The sequence below is a fragment of the Trichoplusia ni genome, chromosome 13 (genome assembly GCF_003590095.1).
Source record: "Trichoplusia ni isolate ovarian cell line Hi5 chromosome 13, tn1, whole genome shotgun sequence".
NCBI classification, from domain to species: Eukaryota; Metazoa; Arthropoda; class Insecta; order Lepidoptera; family Noctuidae; genus Trichoplusia; species Trichoplusia ni.
In genome coordinates this window covers 7,753,432-7,771,607 of record NC_039490.1, presented here as the reverse complement: position 1 = coordinate 7,771,607, position 18,176 = coordinate 7,753,432, and the positions used below count along the sequence as shown (strand labels likewise).

At 37.2% G+C, this 18,176-nt stretch overlaps 2 protein-coding genes across 3 annotated transcripts; both read right to left on the bottom strand.

The window, feature by feature from the left end:
* Positions 1-7: 7 nt before the first annotated feature.
* On the bottom strand, positions 8-2,744 carry LOC113499925. Of its 2 annotated transcripts, none has more exons than XM_026880528.1 (4): positions 1,403-2,744; positions 1,089-1,292; positions 801-920; positions 8-182 (listed from the first exon to the last, which is right to left on the bottom strand). In XM_026880528.1, the coding sequence occupies exons 1-4, from the start codon at positions 1,449-1,451 to the stop codon at positions 88-90; spliced, it is 468 nt and encodes a 155-aa protein (XP_026736329.1). In that variant the 5' UTR covers positions 1,452-2,744; the 3' UTR covers positions 8-87. The 2 variants fall into 2 exon arrangements, with proteins under 2 accessions (XP_026736329.1, XP_026736330.1); XM_026880529.1 differs by having other exon boundaries at positions 8-176.
* A 3,814-nt stretch (positions 2,745-6,558) lies between these two features.
* Positions 6,559-7,509, bottom strand: LOC113500226. Its single transcript, XM_026880935.1, has one exon. The coding sequence runs from the start codon at positions 7,507-7,509 to the stop codon at positions 6,559-6,561; it is 951 nt and encodes a 316-aa protein (XP_026736736.1).
* Positions 7,510-18,176: the final 10,667 nt, after the last annotated feature.

The following is an 18,176-nucleotide window of genomic DNA, read 5'->3' as shown; positions in this document are numbered from 1 at the left end:
TAAAATTTGTGCTGCATCAGGTAATTTCTCTATAGTTGTAAGAAATGATTTTGACAAAGTCAATTTTTTCGCAAAGCGAATTTTTTTTTATTGCATTTTGCACTTTTGGCGCATTTCATGCAGTTTTCGCGTGAGCTTTTTGATTGCACTTGATTCTCGCTTCTTAAAGCATTTTTCAGTGGCTGAAATAACCAATAATTCTAATATTAGTTTTATATAAGACGTTGGTAATAAAATCATTAAAGTATGCTTTAAAAACTGTAGAGGGAGCAGCGTGTCATGTAGGGTTCTACAGAAGTGGGGAAGTTTTACACACCATGCTGAGATAGATTTTGAGATTATATGAATAATTTCCAATAATGATATTGGAAATTAAAAACCATCATCCTCCGAGCCTTTTCCCAATCATGTTGGGGTCGGCTTCCAGTCTAACTGGATTCAGCTGAGTACCAGTGCTTTACAAGAAGCGACTGCCTATCTGACCTCCTCAACCCAATTACCTGGGCAACACGATACCCCTTGGATATACTGTTAGATTTACTGGCTTCTGACTACCCATAATGGCTGCCAAGGATGTTCAATGACAGTCAGGACCTAAAGTTTAACGTGCCATTCGAAACACTGTCCATGGTGTCTAAGATATACTTAGAAAGTACATACAAACTTAGAAGAGTTGCATTGGTCATTGCCTGACCTGGGATCGAACCCGCGGCCTCATACTTCAGCGGTTTACCCACTAGCCACCACAACTTTTTTTATTATAAATTAAAAACCAATTTTCAAAAACAATCACTACTGACCTCTTGATAAAATTGATGCTGATGCTGGTTCATCTCCAACAAGATATTGCTCAGCCAATGGCATAGTCATTTGTGGACTTTGTGTCAATGGCATATTTATTTGTGGATTTTGTGTCGAGTCTGTAAATAAAATATTTGCATATTAGAATGTACAACAATATTGAAACACTAGCTGCCGCCAGCTGTTTAACATACAAATTTTTAACACGTATACATAAAATTTTACTATAGTTGTTTTGTAACCATGCTAAACAAAAAAGTAAACCAGAAATTAGTAAAAATACATACCCAAATTCAATGTAGGTATTGCATTTCTGGTCAAAAGTTTACTCGGTGATTTATAATATTCTTCAAAGTGTCTGTGGCATATGCGAACAGAATTATATATGTAATTATTTCCTCTCTCTTGGGTTGCGAGGCTGAGTACAGACTTCCACTGATTAAACCTCTCCGTGTAAGGATATTCCCATTTCGGGAATCGGTGTAGCGGTCCTTTAAATAAAATTTTAATAAAATGTAGGTATTTTATTTTGTACAGAATTTATACAAAGTTGAAATGAATCATTAATTACTTGAATGAAACATACTAAATAAGAACTTACCATCGATAATACATCCAAAATAACATTTTAATGCAGATGCTTTCGGCATTTTCAAAATCCAAAATCGTAAAAGTTTTAAAATCGAAGTCAATGTGAAGAAGCCAAGTTATCATATACGCTATCAGTTCGGGGTCCAAATAACAAGCCAGGTAATACGTTGCACTCAGGAAAATCAGAATCCGTAAACAAGCCAAGTCGGTATAAAAAATATATCACAAAAACAGTAAACGCAAAACGAACAAAACGAACAAAGTGATTCAAATATGGGTGACAGGTAACAGATTTTTCCGGATGTTGCCGCAGTGAAAATGACGATTGAAAAATCAACATTTAAAAAATTCACATAAAATATTAATTATGTATTTTTATAACATAATAGAAAAAGTAATATAAATATCTGAATAATTATACTTCAAAAACTTTGCTTTGAGCATAAACCTAGCTGAAGCTCCTGCCCTCTAGTGTTATTTTAGTCAATAATGAAGAAAAATGACGTCCCTCGCATACTAGATGGCGCTAGTTTCTTAGACTACTTTTCGAGTTTCGATTTTGTAGGAGAGTTTCATCCCCCTGAGGTTGATTGTCTTTACAGATCATGAACATTATGACATTGTTAATTCCTTTAGTTTTGTCACCAGTAGAGGTATACGCATATATTTCTCCAAAACTACTTTCAATTGATTTTTGGCGTTTAAAAGGCAATGCTTTATCATAATCTATCTTTTGATCAGGTTGAGAATTGTTTGTACTTATCTCGCTACTATCCATTGGCGACGACGAAGAATCCATTGACGATGATGTAGAGGTTGAAGGCAATAGTTGATGTTCGTTGACGGTAGATTCCGATATCGTGAAAATATCTTGTTTTGAAGTACTAGGAATGGGGTTGGACAAATCTGAGATATAATCTTTTATAACAGCAGCAGCACTATTGTTACTTTTGAAAACTTCCAAGTAGAGCGCTTTATGAATATTTTTGATATGTGCCTTCGCATTTGAGGTATTGCCAGCCGTTTTAACATTTTTTTGACATAACTTGCATCTGATAGATTTGTCATCATTTTTGTCGTAATATTTCCAAACAATACTTTTTTTTGGGGGTGCCATGTTGAAAGATTTCCTAATTTCTGAAAAAAAAAAAAAATAACTGCGTGAGAAAAATTTTAAGTCCTAAAAATCCATCGAAATTAATTTAATCGATCTTGTTCATTTTTAAAACATAATGATCTCTTCAAAAGGTTGTAAAACTGTGCATAACTCGCTCATTGTCTCCCAATCTAATGCATTGATTTCAGGCCAATCTTTCACAATTAGTGCCATACAATGTTTTACAGCTTCTTTTAGTAAAGTAAAAAAATAAAAATAAAAATATTTTTATTGGAACTAAAAAAATAAAAATATTTTTATTGGAACTAAAACACAAATTATACAGTAAAAAATTTACGTACGATAATGACTGCATTAGTTATAAAACTGTGTCGCAGCCATTAACGCCCATACAAAAAGGTTTGCGCGTCAGCGTTCCAGCGTAGAGAAGTTATTTTAATTAACTTTAAATAACAATTACAGATAAAAAGAAAATATGGTATAGTATAAGTGTGTGTGATGTGGTGTGTGTGTGTGTGTGTGTGTGTGTGTGGGTGGTGTGCGTGCGTGCGTGCGTGCGTGTGTGTGTGTGTGTGTGTGTGTGTGTGTGATAACGTACGAGTTTTGTATGAGTGCGTGTTGACGTATGAATTGCGTGTTAAGAAATTTTATAATTACATTTTAACTAAGTTTTCTAGTTCTTCATAGGTTAGACCATGTAGCCATTTATCAACTTTGACCCGACACTCTCTTAGAGTAAGGGAATAAATTTTCAATATTTTGTTGACACGATTGTACAAAATAGGGCTTAGGTATTTATTTTGACGGCTAACTACTAAGGTGCTGACTGGCTCGGTTGAACAGACTCTAATAGACCTTCTTCCTTGTTTAATGAGGTCAGCATCGAAGGGCAGTTCGGAGTGTTTGCGTAGTATGGTGCTAAGTACAAATGAGTGTCTCACTCTCGGTACCTCACATAATGCGTAGAGTTCACTTGTGGGGAACCGTATTGGTTTATGTGTCATAACTTTTAAAATAGCCCGCTGCGCCCTTTCCACTCGCAGTAATGAGGTTTTTCCAGAACTGCCCCAGGCTGTTATACAATAGGTTATGATAGAGTGAGCCAGAGCATAGTATACGGTTTTCAATGTAGAAAAGTCAGCAGAAGCTCTCAAGTTTTTAAACACATATATTAATTTACGTACTCTACCCACCAGTGATTTTATATGTTCGTTCCAAGTCAATGTACTATCAATATAAATACCAAGATACTTCATGCAATGAGTACGGTCAATTTGAGAACAATTGCAGTCCTGGTTTGAATTGAGGTTACATATGTGAGCTGTTAGTGTGTAGGCATTAGTCGGTTGTGATGTTATACGCGGGGAAAAGGTCATAAATTTAGTTTTATTTAAGTTCAGGGTCAGCAGATTATTTCTTAACCAGGTCATAGTAGCCTGCAGAGCAGACTCAGCGTGAAGACGCGTATCGGACCAATCATTACCATGTACTACTATTGCAGTATCATCTGCGTAAGTTATAATTTTGGAATTTAGTAAAGGTAGGTTGCAGAGATCATTAATGTAAATCAAAATAAGGTAGGTCCAAGTACGCTACCTTGCGGAACACCGTAACTGAGATTTTTTGGTCCACTTATGTAATTTCCTATTTTAGTAGTCTGAGAACGACCTGTTAAGTAACTTGTGAGAATATTCAGGGGCAAACCTCTGATTCCAAGTCTTTCTAGCTTGTTTAGTAAGAGTGGAATAGAGACCGTGTCAAACGCTTTAGAAAGATCTAGGAAAATTGCCAATGTTTTTTGTTTATTGTTTAGGTTTTTAGCTATAGTATTTGATAATTCCAAAACTGCGTCTTCAGTACTTTTGCCGGATCTGAAACCATATTGATTCTCAGCAATAATATTTTGGGCTTGCAAGTAACTGAGGAGCCGACTATTGATGATTTTTTCTAAAATTTTGGATAAAGTAGTAAGTACAGAAATTGGCCTATAGTTGTCGACACGGTCTCTAGCTCCACTCTTATATATAGGGTAAACTAAACCAGTCTTGAACACCGAGGGGAAAACCCCTGTAGCAAAAACAAGATTGAAGATGTGACACATGACTGGGATGAGAATATGCCTTGCATTTTTAATAAGTGCTGTAGAAATACCATCACATCCAACTGCACTCGTAGAGTTCAAACCGACAATAATCTTATCAATTTCCTCGCAATCAGTTTCGAAAATAGCCATAGAGTTTTGATAGGTACTCATTGTGCGGGGGTCTAAGACACGTGCAGAGTTATTATGATCCGAATCAATTTTGGAAGCTAGATTCTTTCCTACATTAACAAAGAAGTCATTAACAACGTCAACAGCAAGCTCAGGGTCATCCATCAAAGACAGTAGTTCATGAGCATTTGATTTATTTGTGTGAAGATTTGCAATAGTTTTTATAAGATTCCATGTTGCCTTCGGGTTTTTGTTGTGTTTTTTGAATTCGGCCCGCTCATATTCACGCTTTAGTTTTTTTAATAAATTGTTGCAGAATTTTTTATAGCGCCAGTAGATCACCCGGGTCACTTCATTGGTGGGTTCTTTTTTAGTTTTCTTATATAATTTATCCCGGTGACGTATGCATTTTAAGATCCCTGGAGTGATCCAGGGCTTAAGTATGCGTTTTTTACTTGGAATGCGATCATTACGTGTATTGTTACTGACAACATTAGAAATTATATTTACTAGTTCATCAGCAGCTTGTGACGGTTCACAACATTGTAAAATCGGTGAAAAATCAATTTTCTCAAGTTCGTTAACGCATGCTACAAAGTCCACACGACGAGTTACTGTTGCGGATTTTGAAGTTTTAATACGTGAGTTAAGAGACACTATCAAAGGGGCGTGGTCAGTAACAAACGAGTCTAGAACCAAGGTGATCATGCGCGTTTTTGATTTAATAATTGCGTGATCCAGGCAGCTATCGCAGCGAGTTGGAAAAAGATGAGCTGGTAACATTCCATGTGATGCAAGTGTATCAAGGTAAAAATGAGAATGCATGTCATTATTATTCGCAGATATGTTAATATTAATATCACCCAATAAAATAATACTTTTAAAGGAGTTTAATGAGTGGAGGGTAGTATCCAAGCTGTTAATAAAGTTTTGGATATTCCGGAAAGACGGAGAACGATATATTGCGATCAACGCTAGTTCTGTAGAAAATTTAACAATGAGACAGTTTGCATCATCGAATATTGGTTTTTCTAAGATGAACTTTAAATCTGACCTTATATATACGACCACGCCATCATTTTGATTATTATGATTGGACGCATAGGACTCAAAACCTGGTATAGCAGGAAGATAGGGACATTTTTGTAACCAGCATTCAGATAAAACAATCACATGAAAATACAATTTAGTTCTCTCTAATATAATTATAAAGTTATTAAAATTACTAATATTACCTATGCTACGAATATTTACGTGGAAAATATTTAGTCCGGTGTTTATAGTTCTTATATATGTATTACACTGTTCCGGAGAGCATGAATAGGAATCTGAAACATTAAGTTGTTCTAGATCAGTTACTATATTTGATGTATCACCCATTATGTTTGTTATATAGATTAAAGAGATAATTTAATAAATTAATTTCAATGGAAAGATAGTGATTGATATCAATAAATGTGGTTTTTATTTTGAAGGCATAACCAGATGTTAACGCCTTATTGGGGAAGAAGTCTACTATGATGAATAAGTGTTTTCTCTCGTAGTGTAGTGTTGTGTTGTGATAGTTGTGTACAAGTAAGTGTTCAGTGTTGTGTGGTATGAGGTCTAGTTCGAATGTGTATAATAATGTTTTTGTGTACAGGAATATTAACACTTTATATAGTAACAAATTGTTGTATGATTTGTAGGTATTGCTTATGTTAATTTTATAAGTATACAATTTTATAGCATTTACCTTTGTTTTAAGTTGAATTACAATATGCTTTATAATAAACAAAATATAACTAGAGGCGATAAACAACATTGAAATAAAGGGATATGAAGTAGAATATTCTAGTCATTTTTTAGGGAAATCCAATTCGTCTTTAATTAAAATATGTGGTGATCCTTGTTTTTCGCGTAGGTATATTTTACCATTTGTGACCCAACAGTACTGGTATTCGTTACTGCTTGCAAAATCTCTGGCCAAAAAGAACAGTCTTCGCATTTTCGGAGTTAAATATTCAGATAGAAATAGAGGATTAGGTGGACCGCTTATTTTCAAGTGCTCTGTCGACAGTCTGTTTTTTGTGTCTTTATTGAATTTTCTATACATTCGAATAAATTGTTCTTTTAAGATGTTGGTAGTAAATTCAATAATCACCGGCCTGTTATTTTTTTCAGTGGAACCTATGCGGTAGACGTCTTTAATCTCGTGGCGCTGTATTGGTACATTGATTACAGAACCGGTCTTGATAACAATATCCATCAATTTTTCTTTTGATTCCTGGGTATTAGCAGGTATGTTCTTGAATTCTACACAAGCGGACCTAGTGCCTCTTTCAAGTTTTTCTATTTTGTCTTCCAAGCTTTTTATAACAATAGAATTGTTCTTCCTCTCAGATTCGAGTTGCATTTCTAGTTGACTTATTTGTGTTTTCAATGCGTCATAATCCTGAGAAAGAAAAGTTACAGTAGATTGAATATTGGTGTTTTGGGTTTTTATCTCCTCAATGGATTCATAAATTTTCTCAATCTTTTTGTTTTGCTGTTCTTTAAATTCAGTAAACATGGTTTTCATTTCTGACATAAAAATTGATATTTCACTCTCCTGAGCAGTTCCTGACTCCAAACACTTGCGTTTACTTCTTTGTGTAACGTTTTGGTGGTCATATTCAACACATTTTTCTGATTTTTCGGCGTTAATGTTAGGTTCCGATAAGCTATGTTGCAGCATATTGAGCGAGGGTGCAGTAAGTGGCGCAGAGCTCGGCGTAGGTGTTCGTGATGGAGATCTACTTGTAGACATAGCGGTGTTGGAGAATGGAAGTATGAAGAACAGCCAGAACAAGTCGAATTGTGTGCGAAACTTGTAAAAATAAATACCAGCACCTAACTTCTTTAGTATTTTAAAAAAGCTTAGGAAAATGTTTTAAGGCCATAAAATAATAGTCAGCGACATCCAAAAAGATACTTCATGTGCCGAGATTCGAACCGCTGCCTGCCCGAGCACGGCGACGAAATCGCTGTCGGGCGTCTCTGCCACTCGACCACGGTTACACGTTAGAAGCGGTCGAAATGTTGAACTATTCGCAGGACGCCGCGTAGTGTGTGAACAGTGTGACCTTTCTTTGTCTTTGACAACTGGTTTACCGCACTACTCGCGCTCCGGGCAATGACAAACACTTTTGCACTTGTAAACACGTAGACTTTTTATTAGTTTTTCGCTTTTATGGCACTATATCTTTAGCTTATATTTGGTAAAAATACACTCGTTTGTTTATCACTGTCTATAGTTCGTATAGCGTAAAGTAATCAATGATAATTTACTAAAGTGCACTTTTAAACAATTTTATACGCGGAGCGCTTACTAAACACGTCCGCTCGCGGCGGTGTCGGACGGGGGGGGGTAAGTAAATCGGCGCAGCATATAATATGTGGAATTCCAGCGTGTAGGCACTTGTTGCACTAGCCTTTTAGGCTCACCACTGTCTGACATATTTTTTAACTGATAACTGAGGAGCACATCTGTAGCACTCGTACTTCTTTTAAAATGCGCTACGATGTTTTTTGTTTTGGACATCAATTCATCTAATGGTCGTAAAGCAGCCGTGACAATTAAATGTAAAGAATGTGCATAGCAGCCATAGTGCTTCCACTCTAATTCAGTTTCTATCGCCTTTACACTATTGCGAGCATTATCCGATATGGCAAAATTAACTTTTTGTGTTAAATTCCATTCGTCTGTTACTCTTTTTAATTCTCAGGCTACATTTGAACTAGTATGACTTTCGTTAAGACTTTTGCATTCCAATAAGACTTGTTTTGGTTCAAAATTACTGTCAATATAATGAGCAGTTACACCAATGTAACTTTCTGTTTGCGATGATGTCAAGCAAACGGACAAGGCGTCTTGAGATACGATTTTTTTTGGTTTTATTTAATGTGTCTATATATAAAGCTAGAATCTTTGAAGTTGATATATTTTGTCTGCTGGGCAGCGTATATCCAGGTATATATTCTTTGAATATTTTTTAATAAACTACGAATTGCATCATAATATTGAATAAAAATTGCATTTAATTTTTTTTCAAATCTCATAAATACCTATCTTTTTATCATGAACGTGTTCTAGTCATTGGGCTGCTTTTGTAAGACGACTAATATAATCACGGTGTATATTAGAAGATTTTTTTAGTTTTTATTATGGCAATTGAGTCAGAGGTTAAGGCTGATTATTTTTAACCGACTTCAAAAAAAGGAGGAGGTTCTCAATTCGACTGTATTTTTTTTTTTTTTTTTTATGTTTGTTACCTCGTAACTTGCGATTGGGTGAACCGATTTTCATAATTCTTTTTTTATTTGAAAGCTTGTGCTTCCCGTGTGGTCCCATTATCACCATTTCAATATCTGATGATGGGATCTTGTAGAAATCGGGGGAACTCTTCAATAAATAACAGCAGATTAACCGCAATTGTTGCTATAGCATATCTAAGCATTGTTTACGCCATCACACAACATATTATCACGCCTGTACTCACTACAAAGGTTATAAAAACTATTTCGAAAAAAAATAATGTTCAAGGTCACTTACAAAGTTTTACAAAAAACGCAATACTGAAACTAAAATAAACATAATTAGATGTTTGTTCTGATGAGATATTCGGTTATTCAAAATGGCCTCCATCATTAACATCACTCTCAAATGGTAACAGACTGGGTGGAGGCTTTCGAACAAATATCACTGGGAATTCTGGGCAGTTTCACGGGGGTAAAGAACTCATTTGGGCAGCGCGTTTAGTAGGCGTACCTATACTAAAAATCACTAACTTTCCACTAAAAAGTGAAAAATAAAATTAATTTTGGAAAAAAATAAAAACCGACTTCAAGACTACACTAACAATATATACAATTGAACTAAAAAGTATAAAATAATATTTTAATTACAAGCCAAAGAACACTAAAGGAAAATCAACGAAATTATTGATACTTATGCATACTATTTACATTTTAAAATCAGTTATTTTTGGAGTAGGTGCCAGGCAAAACAAAAACAATATATTAATGACACAAAAAGAAATTACATAAATAATTGAAAAACAACCGATAATTGAAAAGAAGACAATAAAATAATTTATCTATTAATAACACAAAAAAGAAACATAAACTGCCCGCATTTGGCACCGATCTCAAAAATAACTGATTTTAAAATGTAAATAGTATGCATAAGTATCAATAATTTCGTTGATTTTCCTTTAGTGTTCTTTGGCTTGTAATTAAAATATTATTTTATACTTTTTAGTTCAATTGTATATATTGTTAGTGTAGTCTTGAAGTCGGTTTTTATTTTTTTCCAAAATTAATTTTATATAATATTAAGTATTTTTTTAATTTTATTTCAATTCGAAATGTGGGGCACGTTTGCCTGATTTACTGTAGTTGAAAATACGTTTTGAATTTTAACCTCAGTTTTCAGAATATTCAATTTAGAACCACAAACTATTTTTTAATTTTATTTCAATTCGAAATGTGGGGCACGTTTGCCTGATTTACTGTAGTTGAAAATACGTTTTGAATTTTAACCTCAGTTTTCAGAATATTCAATTTAGAACCACAAACTATAACGGAATTTACGATGACTTGTGTATTACTACATAACTTTTTGAGAACAAGTAAACTGAACTGAACAAGTAGACTGAACGCCGTTGAGTTCAGATGACACAGCGGCGCCGTCATAGGTCTGAGCGATTAATTTTGAAGAACACCTAAATTCTGATGAAATCTGCAGAATGACAGTACTTAAAGTTTGCGTGGTGCGGTTGGAACTTACGTCATTGTATATAGTAAGACGATCATTCACTTCCGACTTAAAATAAGATCTAAAAACAATAACTAGTTGCTCTTTACCGCTCACGTCTGCTGTTTCGTCAACCATCACGACAACGAAATCAGTTTCGGCGATTTGTTATTTTATTTTTCAATCATTACTGACGCTACACTAGAGATAAGGTCATTTTGAATTCGGTTTGACAAACCCGTAAATGAGCTTGTGCAATTTTGTAAATAATTTTCCAAGCCCACGTCATAAGCCACGAGTGCCTTGATTCGACGACGAAGCTGATTCATCAGGTCCGCGAAAAGCAAGTTCTTGTTTACCTAAAAAGCAAACAATGTCTATAAGTCGCCGAAAAATATTACGATTCCGATCAACTTTTGCAATGTGCTTAGCAGTATCGATTTGAATTTGTGAATCTAAACACGTCCCAATACGATTTTTACCGAAGGTGTGATATTTCATACAAGATTCTAAATGGTTTCACGAGAGCTCGTGTTTTTTAGCCGCGTTGAGAAACTTATGAACCGACGTTATTCCAGACGGTTTTGTTATTTGAAAATTATATTGTTTTATATTAAATTTACGATTGACTGTACCTTTAGTTTGTATCAAATTCGAAAAAGGCGTACTGCAACCTTTCGTGATCTTTTGTTTTTTGTCACCGAAAGATAGTTTTATAAACGCACCAGTTTTTATTTTCTGTACACTCACCACTAGAACAACTTTCACAGTTAAAAACTTTCATTATTTATAATAATTATACAATTATCAACGATAACATCTCAAATACAGCCTTTGCCATAAGTATTGAGCACCCATGATATCTTTCAGTTTTATACGGAGTATCAAATAGAAATAAAACAAAACGTTTCATATGGATTTATTTTACTATTTATTAATAGAAAATTAATATTTTCTGGGTCCACCCTTTGCCTTAATTACGGCAGAAATTCTTTTTGGTAAAGAGTTAACAAGTTTTTTACAGTCGTCAACAGTAATCGAGTTCCATTCTAGGCGCAGGCAGCGTTTTAAATCTTCTTTTTTGTTAATTGTGTGGCGCCTAACCCTGCGCTTTAATAAACCCCATAAATGTTCTATGTGGTTCCGATCTGGAGACTGAGCTGGCCAGTCAAGCAGTTCCGTGTCATTTTCCGGAATCCATCTCATAGTGCGTGCAGATTTGTGGCATGGAGCGTTATCCTGCTGGAATTTGACACCATCCATATTCGTGTCGCCAAAAAGTTGCGTGAATGAAGGCAGTAATGCAGTTTCTAGTACATTTATGTACTTAGTAGAGTCCATGCGACCCTCAAACACGAACAATTCGCCAACTCCAGATTCGGTCATGCAACCCCAGACCATTATGCTGCCTCCACCGTGTTTAGCGGTTGGGATCACACACTCGGGGTTAAATTCTTCGCCCACACGGCTACGCACAAAGGTCACACCAGGTGTACCAAAAATCTGCAATAAAGAGAAAAATATTGAGTTCCGTAAAACTAAAATAAATTCAACTATGCGTTTAGTTTTTAAAACGTTATATAAAATTGTATCAGGGCATTAAATTGACTTACTCACCTCAAAGTTTGATTCGTACAACATTTGACCAATCTTCAGCGGTGAAAGTTTGGTGTTTTAAAGCCCATTTCAATCCAGCTTTTTTGTTGTTATCGGAGAGCCATGGCTTCTCCCTAGCTTTACAGCCTTTCAGACCAGCTTCTTGAAGTCTTCTGCGAGTAGTTCGTGCGGCTTCGTTATCGTCGTTATCGCTCATTTTATTGTAGGTACCACAACACCACTCGTAGGTAGTAATAATTCTAACTAGCTACGCTACGATTTCCCGCCTTTTTACGTAAAAGCCAAATAATACCTAGGTACAATCGGACATTTGTTACATGGGAATGACCTTGATCTTTCACACAGTACCTACGTACTAACACCTTAATAAAAACAAACTATCAACTAGGTACCGTATGTGACGTATTTTTCTTGTAAAATTGTAACTGGTTATCACTTGATAAATGTTTGTAGGTACCGAATACTGAATCCACTCTCCCTTCCCAGGCTTAGGACTGGCTACATTAAAAAATAAAATAAGAACAAATTCTATGTAGGTACTTAAATTACATATGCAATGTGACGAAAGTTATGTTGAACATTCTTCAACTTAAAACTGGTACTATTCATCCATTTTTATTTTTAAATGTAGGCGTATTTAAAAAGTGGAATCAGCATATTTACAGTAATTGATTTAATGATAATTAGATATTTCAAATCAATATTTACAAATTATTATTACCTCTCAAGTTCAAGTCTCGCGGGTGTCGGTGAGTATCGCGCACATAACGTTCAAAATAGTCACCTTCACAACCAACACATAGTCCACACCTAAAAATAACCTGTTCATTTACTCGCGATAACACTTCAGAGTTCATTTTAATTTGATTAAACGCCCAAATATTTTTTTCTATTAACATATCACGGCTTGTGATTGCACGATCTGTGTACACTAGCGTCTTAACATGTCCCCACAAATAAAAGTCAAAAGGAGTAATATCTGGTGACCTCGGAGGCCAAGCGCGGGGCCCGCCACGTCCTATCCATCGACCAGGATACATCCTGTTTAATAGGTCTCTGACTCGGTGAGCATAGTGCGCAGGTGCCCCGTCTTGTTGAAAGTACATACCACGTAAATCGGCGAGTGGTATGTCTTCTTCTAATACCGGTAGTGTTTCAGTAAGAAATTGTTCGTAAGTTTCACTGTTAAGTCTATCCAAAAAGATAGGGCCCAGTAATGTGGAATTCACGATTCCCGCCCATACATTCACACTAAACCGGTGTTGATAATTATGAGGTCTCGGTTCGTGCGGGTTTTCGTAACACCATAAATGTTCATTTCTGGTATTAAATAACCCCACTCTGCCAAATGTAGCCTCGTCAGTCTGTCCGCTCTGCAATGGTTGATGTTCGCCTGGAGAAAGCGATGTCGTCGACGACCAGCCATTAGTCGGTGAGCATCGCATTCCCCACGACGACCGGCACTGGAACTGGGGTTTCAGTAGCGGCAGCAACGGCAGGCCGCACCGGTGCCTGCACTTTACCCTTCTTTGCGGGCGGACAGCACTTCCTGCCCGTCATGACGTGGTTGGCCGAACGACCACTGGCAGCACATACCACGCAGTGCGGGTTTGCTGCCTCACAAGCGACAGACCTGTGCCCCTCCTTTCCGCACCGGAAGCACATGTTCTTGCGGTCTGCAATAGATGGAAACAGAGCTCGGGTGTGGCCGATCCCGAAGCACTTGAAACAGCGCATCGGCTCGTCCCCAAGAATCCGGACCCCACCCGAGCTATAAGCGCCACCGAGAGGTGACCTTTGGCTAGGACCGCCTTGGCCACTACGACAGGGCACTCTAATCTTAGAGTGCCCATACCCCCGCGTCCTGGGCTTATGGCTCGGCTCCTGACAGATTCAGCGGCGCAGCCCCCTATCGCCGCAACCGCTGCCACAACATCCTCTTGCGTGACCGAGTCGTCGAGGTCGGTCACCTCTAGAGTCACGCATTTGACGGGCCTTACCACTTTTACAGTGTCCGCGACAACCTCTCTGAGCTTGGACGCAAAGAGTTCCGCCTTGGTGCCGCCTTGCTTGCCTGAAAACTCGAATATTCGAGCCCCCGTTTGACTCTTCCGACACGTGACCCTGCCAGCCCCAAGTTGCGTTGGGTAGACGTTTGTACGAGCCCGTCGCAGCACAGACTCGTATGTCTCCCCGCGCCCCGCTGCTTCTGGGGTCAATGTAACCACCACCGCAGCGGTTCTTGGAGGAGGAGGAAGCTTCTTCTTCTTGACCACCGTAGCTGCAGGTTTGGCTGCAGGCTTGGCTGCAGGCGGTAAGGGGGCTGACTTCTTCCCCTTCCGCCGTACCACCTTTGTCCAAGGCTGGATAGAAGGGGTGGTGGAGGGCAGGAATGGGTCTTCCGTCTGTACAGCCTGTGGTCTTTTTGCCCTTGCCCTTTCCTTTGCCCTTAGGCTGCTCCGACTGGGCTGATGCCGTTGTGGGCTCCGGTGCACTAGGCGTCGCTTCGGGCACCTTATCCAATGATGCCTCGATCAAGTCATTTTGCAAAATTCGATAACGTTCTGTAGTAATATTTATTTTGTTTACAGAGGATTCTTTTAAAATGGAAATATCCTCTAAAGGAATACAATTTCCTCTGAAACCCTCTTTCAGTTCTGTGTTTATCAGGGTTTTTTTGTAAGCTGATTTAAACTGACGTGATGTTGGATTATTATTGGCCCTTCCATGAGCTCTTAATACCCCAAAAAATAGTTCCAAATGATCCTGCGAAAATTTGTACATAGTTAAATACTTGAGGACCTTTTATTTTTCAACTAGGCGGTTATACAAGAAAAGTGTACTATTAATGCATGTTAAAAGGCCCATAAAACCAGTTTTACGATTCGTGGCGATAACAAGCTTATCTTCATCAGGAGCTACTATAAACATCATATAATGTTTAGCATATTCTAAATACTCCCTTGTTTTCAAAATATTTTTTTCAAATAAGGGCTTTTTGTACTCAAACTGACGTGTTTCGTAAATTGAGAATGTCAAAGATGTTGTTTATTAAACGGATAAAAGTAATTGTAGCCGCCACATTTTTGAATTCAACATTATATTTTTCACAAACTTGGAGTGCATCTGCTACGCTATTACTAAAAAGTTGACTGGCTAATTTTACTTTCATTTTTTGTCGCTGAAAATTTATGTGTTTCTCTTTTAACTTGTTCCCAAGGTCCTTCTGACTTTTGTAAGTTATTGAGCTTGACGAGATAAGACCATTCAATAAGATTACCCTGATAATCAAGAAACTTCTTTTTATTTTCAAATGCGTTGCGCACAAGTTTTAGCATATGACATGCGTCAAGGAATACTGCTACTTCGTAGTCTGTACTAGGGTGTTTGAAAGTAGTTTTCATATTCTGAGATTCTAACGAACATCCTAACTTTTTAAGCATAGCAATGTTTGCAGCGCAGCCATCCATTGTAAGTGAAACAACGTCTACACCATTTTCTTGGCATTTGTAAAGGCATTGTTGAACTATTGAAGCGCGTTGTTCACCGGTCATAGAACGAATAAGAAAGAAACCCACAGGTAATTTCCAGCGTTCAGTTTGACATACAAGCAACAGGACTAAAGCCTGAGAAGCTTGATCCGAATTTTCGTTTTGTACGTCATTAAGGCCGAGATCAATATAACCGTGATATTTTGTTCCATCCCATTCGACGTGCTTCCTAATTGCCAGCTCATCCATCATAAGACTGCACAAAACGCGTTTGCCTGAGGAGTTAGTTTTGTGCTTTAATATGTTAAAAGCTTCAGCTGTAAATGCAGCTTCACCATTGACACTTTCATACCATTTAGAAATAGTTCTCGGATGCGGTAAGCAAGTATCGAAAGTTTTTCTGACGTATGAGTAAGCATTTGGCGAAAAATAATGGAGTGTCAAAGCGAATGATCGGAGAGCTGGAGAATACTGCTTCGTCAATGGTTTATTTTTTATTTTTTGCCAAATGACGCCCAACCAAGTCCTTCAACTTAACATTTATTGATGTTAAAATTTCTGATTCCTCTCCTAACAGAAGACTTTTGCTTTCCAATTCTTTAATTAAGGCACTTAAATTTTGAACCTGAAACAAAATACGAAAAAGTATTTTATTTAGAATAAATCATCTTAATGCACTGCGTGAAGTGAAAATAACGCCACTAGACAGATACCTTCTAACGCTCTTCTTCTTCAAACGCTTAACTTTCATATGAAGTCTTCTGATCTTTAATCTATCTGCTCTTGCTTTCCATCGAAGTTGTGCTATTTAAACCCTATTATAGAGGATACGCCTGACAAAGAGTTATAATTAGTTCTATATGACCTTTTAGCCCATGAACCGTCAACTACAACAGTAATATATGAAATCCCGTCAGGATCTACATGACCATTTGATATGGCTTTTTGTTTTTCTTCTATCCCGGCTTGGTACATACTTTCTAAAGCGAAATATTAAATTATATCACTAAATATAGAGCTTTCTTTTATAAAAGACTTATTAGACAAACATGGCATGTCAACATGTGTGCAAAATTTATCTAATTGAGCAAATCCACTGCCTGAAGTAACAACCCCCTGAACAGCATGTTGATTTTATTCACGTTTAGATTTGTCGGTTTGTAAACTAAAATTAACGCCACACATGTTACAAATAAAATGAAATGATGAATAAAAGCCACTACGATATTCACTCACAAAATTGAAATCTTTAAATGTACAATTAAAAGGACTATGATCTATTTCCGATAATTGGTGAAACAGATATTCAACGTCAAACATCCTCCGTCCAGTTAACTTCAGAACTTCCATTTCGTCGTTATTTTCATTTTCAACGATCAGGGATTGAGCACGTGTAGAGCTTGATGGACTTAAATTCCTGTAAGACGCAATGTAAAGTATACATTTTCGGCCTAGAAAAGAAATTCACAAATACGTCTGTATGTTGTATATATCTAGTACATACCTGGAAAACGACTGACTGATTGGTGCAGCGTTCATGGTCTGATTTGACTCGAGATTAGGAACATGTGGCATAACAAGAAAGCTAGGTGGTGCTTGTATTTCAGCCGTTGTCGTAATTTGTATGCTACCTGGTCACTGCGAAGATCTGCATCATTCAAATATTTCAAATCAAATCAAAATCAAAATTCATTTATTCAAATTAGGCTACTAAGTAGCACTTTTTGAAGGTCAGCACTATTTACATTGGACAGCACCCAGTTTCGCCCACCCTTTACCGCTTCCTAAGTGCTTTTGCTGTGTGGGAAGAAACGGCGCAACAAACTCCCCAGCAGCACGCTGTCATTCCGTTTACAAGAAGTATTATAATTGTACAGAACAATAACAAAATAAGTGTGTAGGTGCGATGCCAAACAAACAAAAATTTGAGGTCGCTGTATCTAAGCCTATACGAAATTATACTGTAAGTACAAAGGCCAAGGTCAGCAGACCGACCAGCCACCGCAAGCAGCACCCGTTCACGAGTATGACTCAAGGGTCAGCCATCACCTCCCTCGCCATATTAGAGGGCAGGAGGTGACCCGACCCAAGACGCCACCGCAGACAGTGACGACTAAGGGAGCATGACGTATCTGCTGCCGGCTAATAAAATAAAGAGTGAAACAAATACCCCAAACGTTGATTTACCTGGCATAGCCCTGAACACGGAGGCGGCATAAATTGCTACGTCATTAGGCAGGACTGTTGGTCTAGTGGTTAGTGACCCTGACTGCTATACCGGAGGTCGTGGGTTCGATTCCCGCCCAGGACAACTGTTGTGTGATGACTTGATGAGCATGATCATTTGTTCTGGTGTCTGGGTGTAATTTATCTATACTGTGTATGTATTTAGAAATATACATAGAATATTGTTAAGCGTATTACATACAACATAAATTCTTCAGTAATTAAAACTTGTACTTTAAAATCATTTTATAATGAAGTATTTTCACGCCTGTTGATAGGTTTTTTTTATAAACCTGTTTACTTACACGTTTAGTGGCTCGTGAAATTCGTCTAATTTCACCTGTT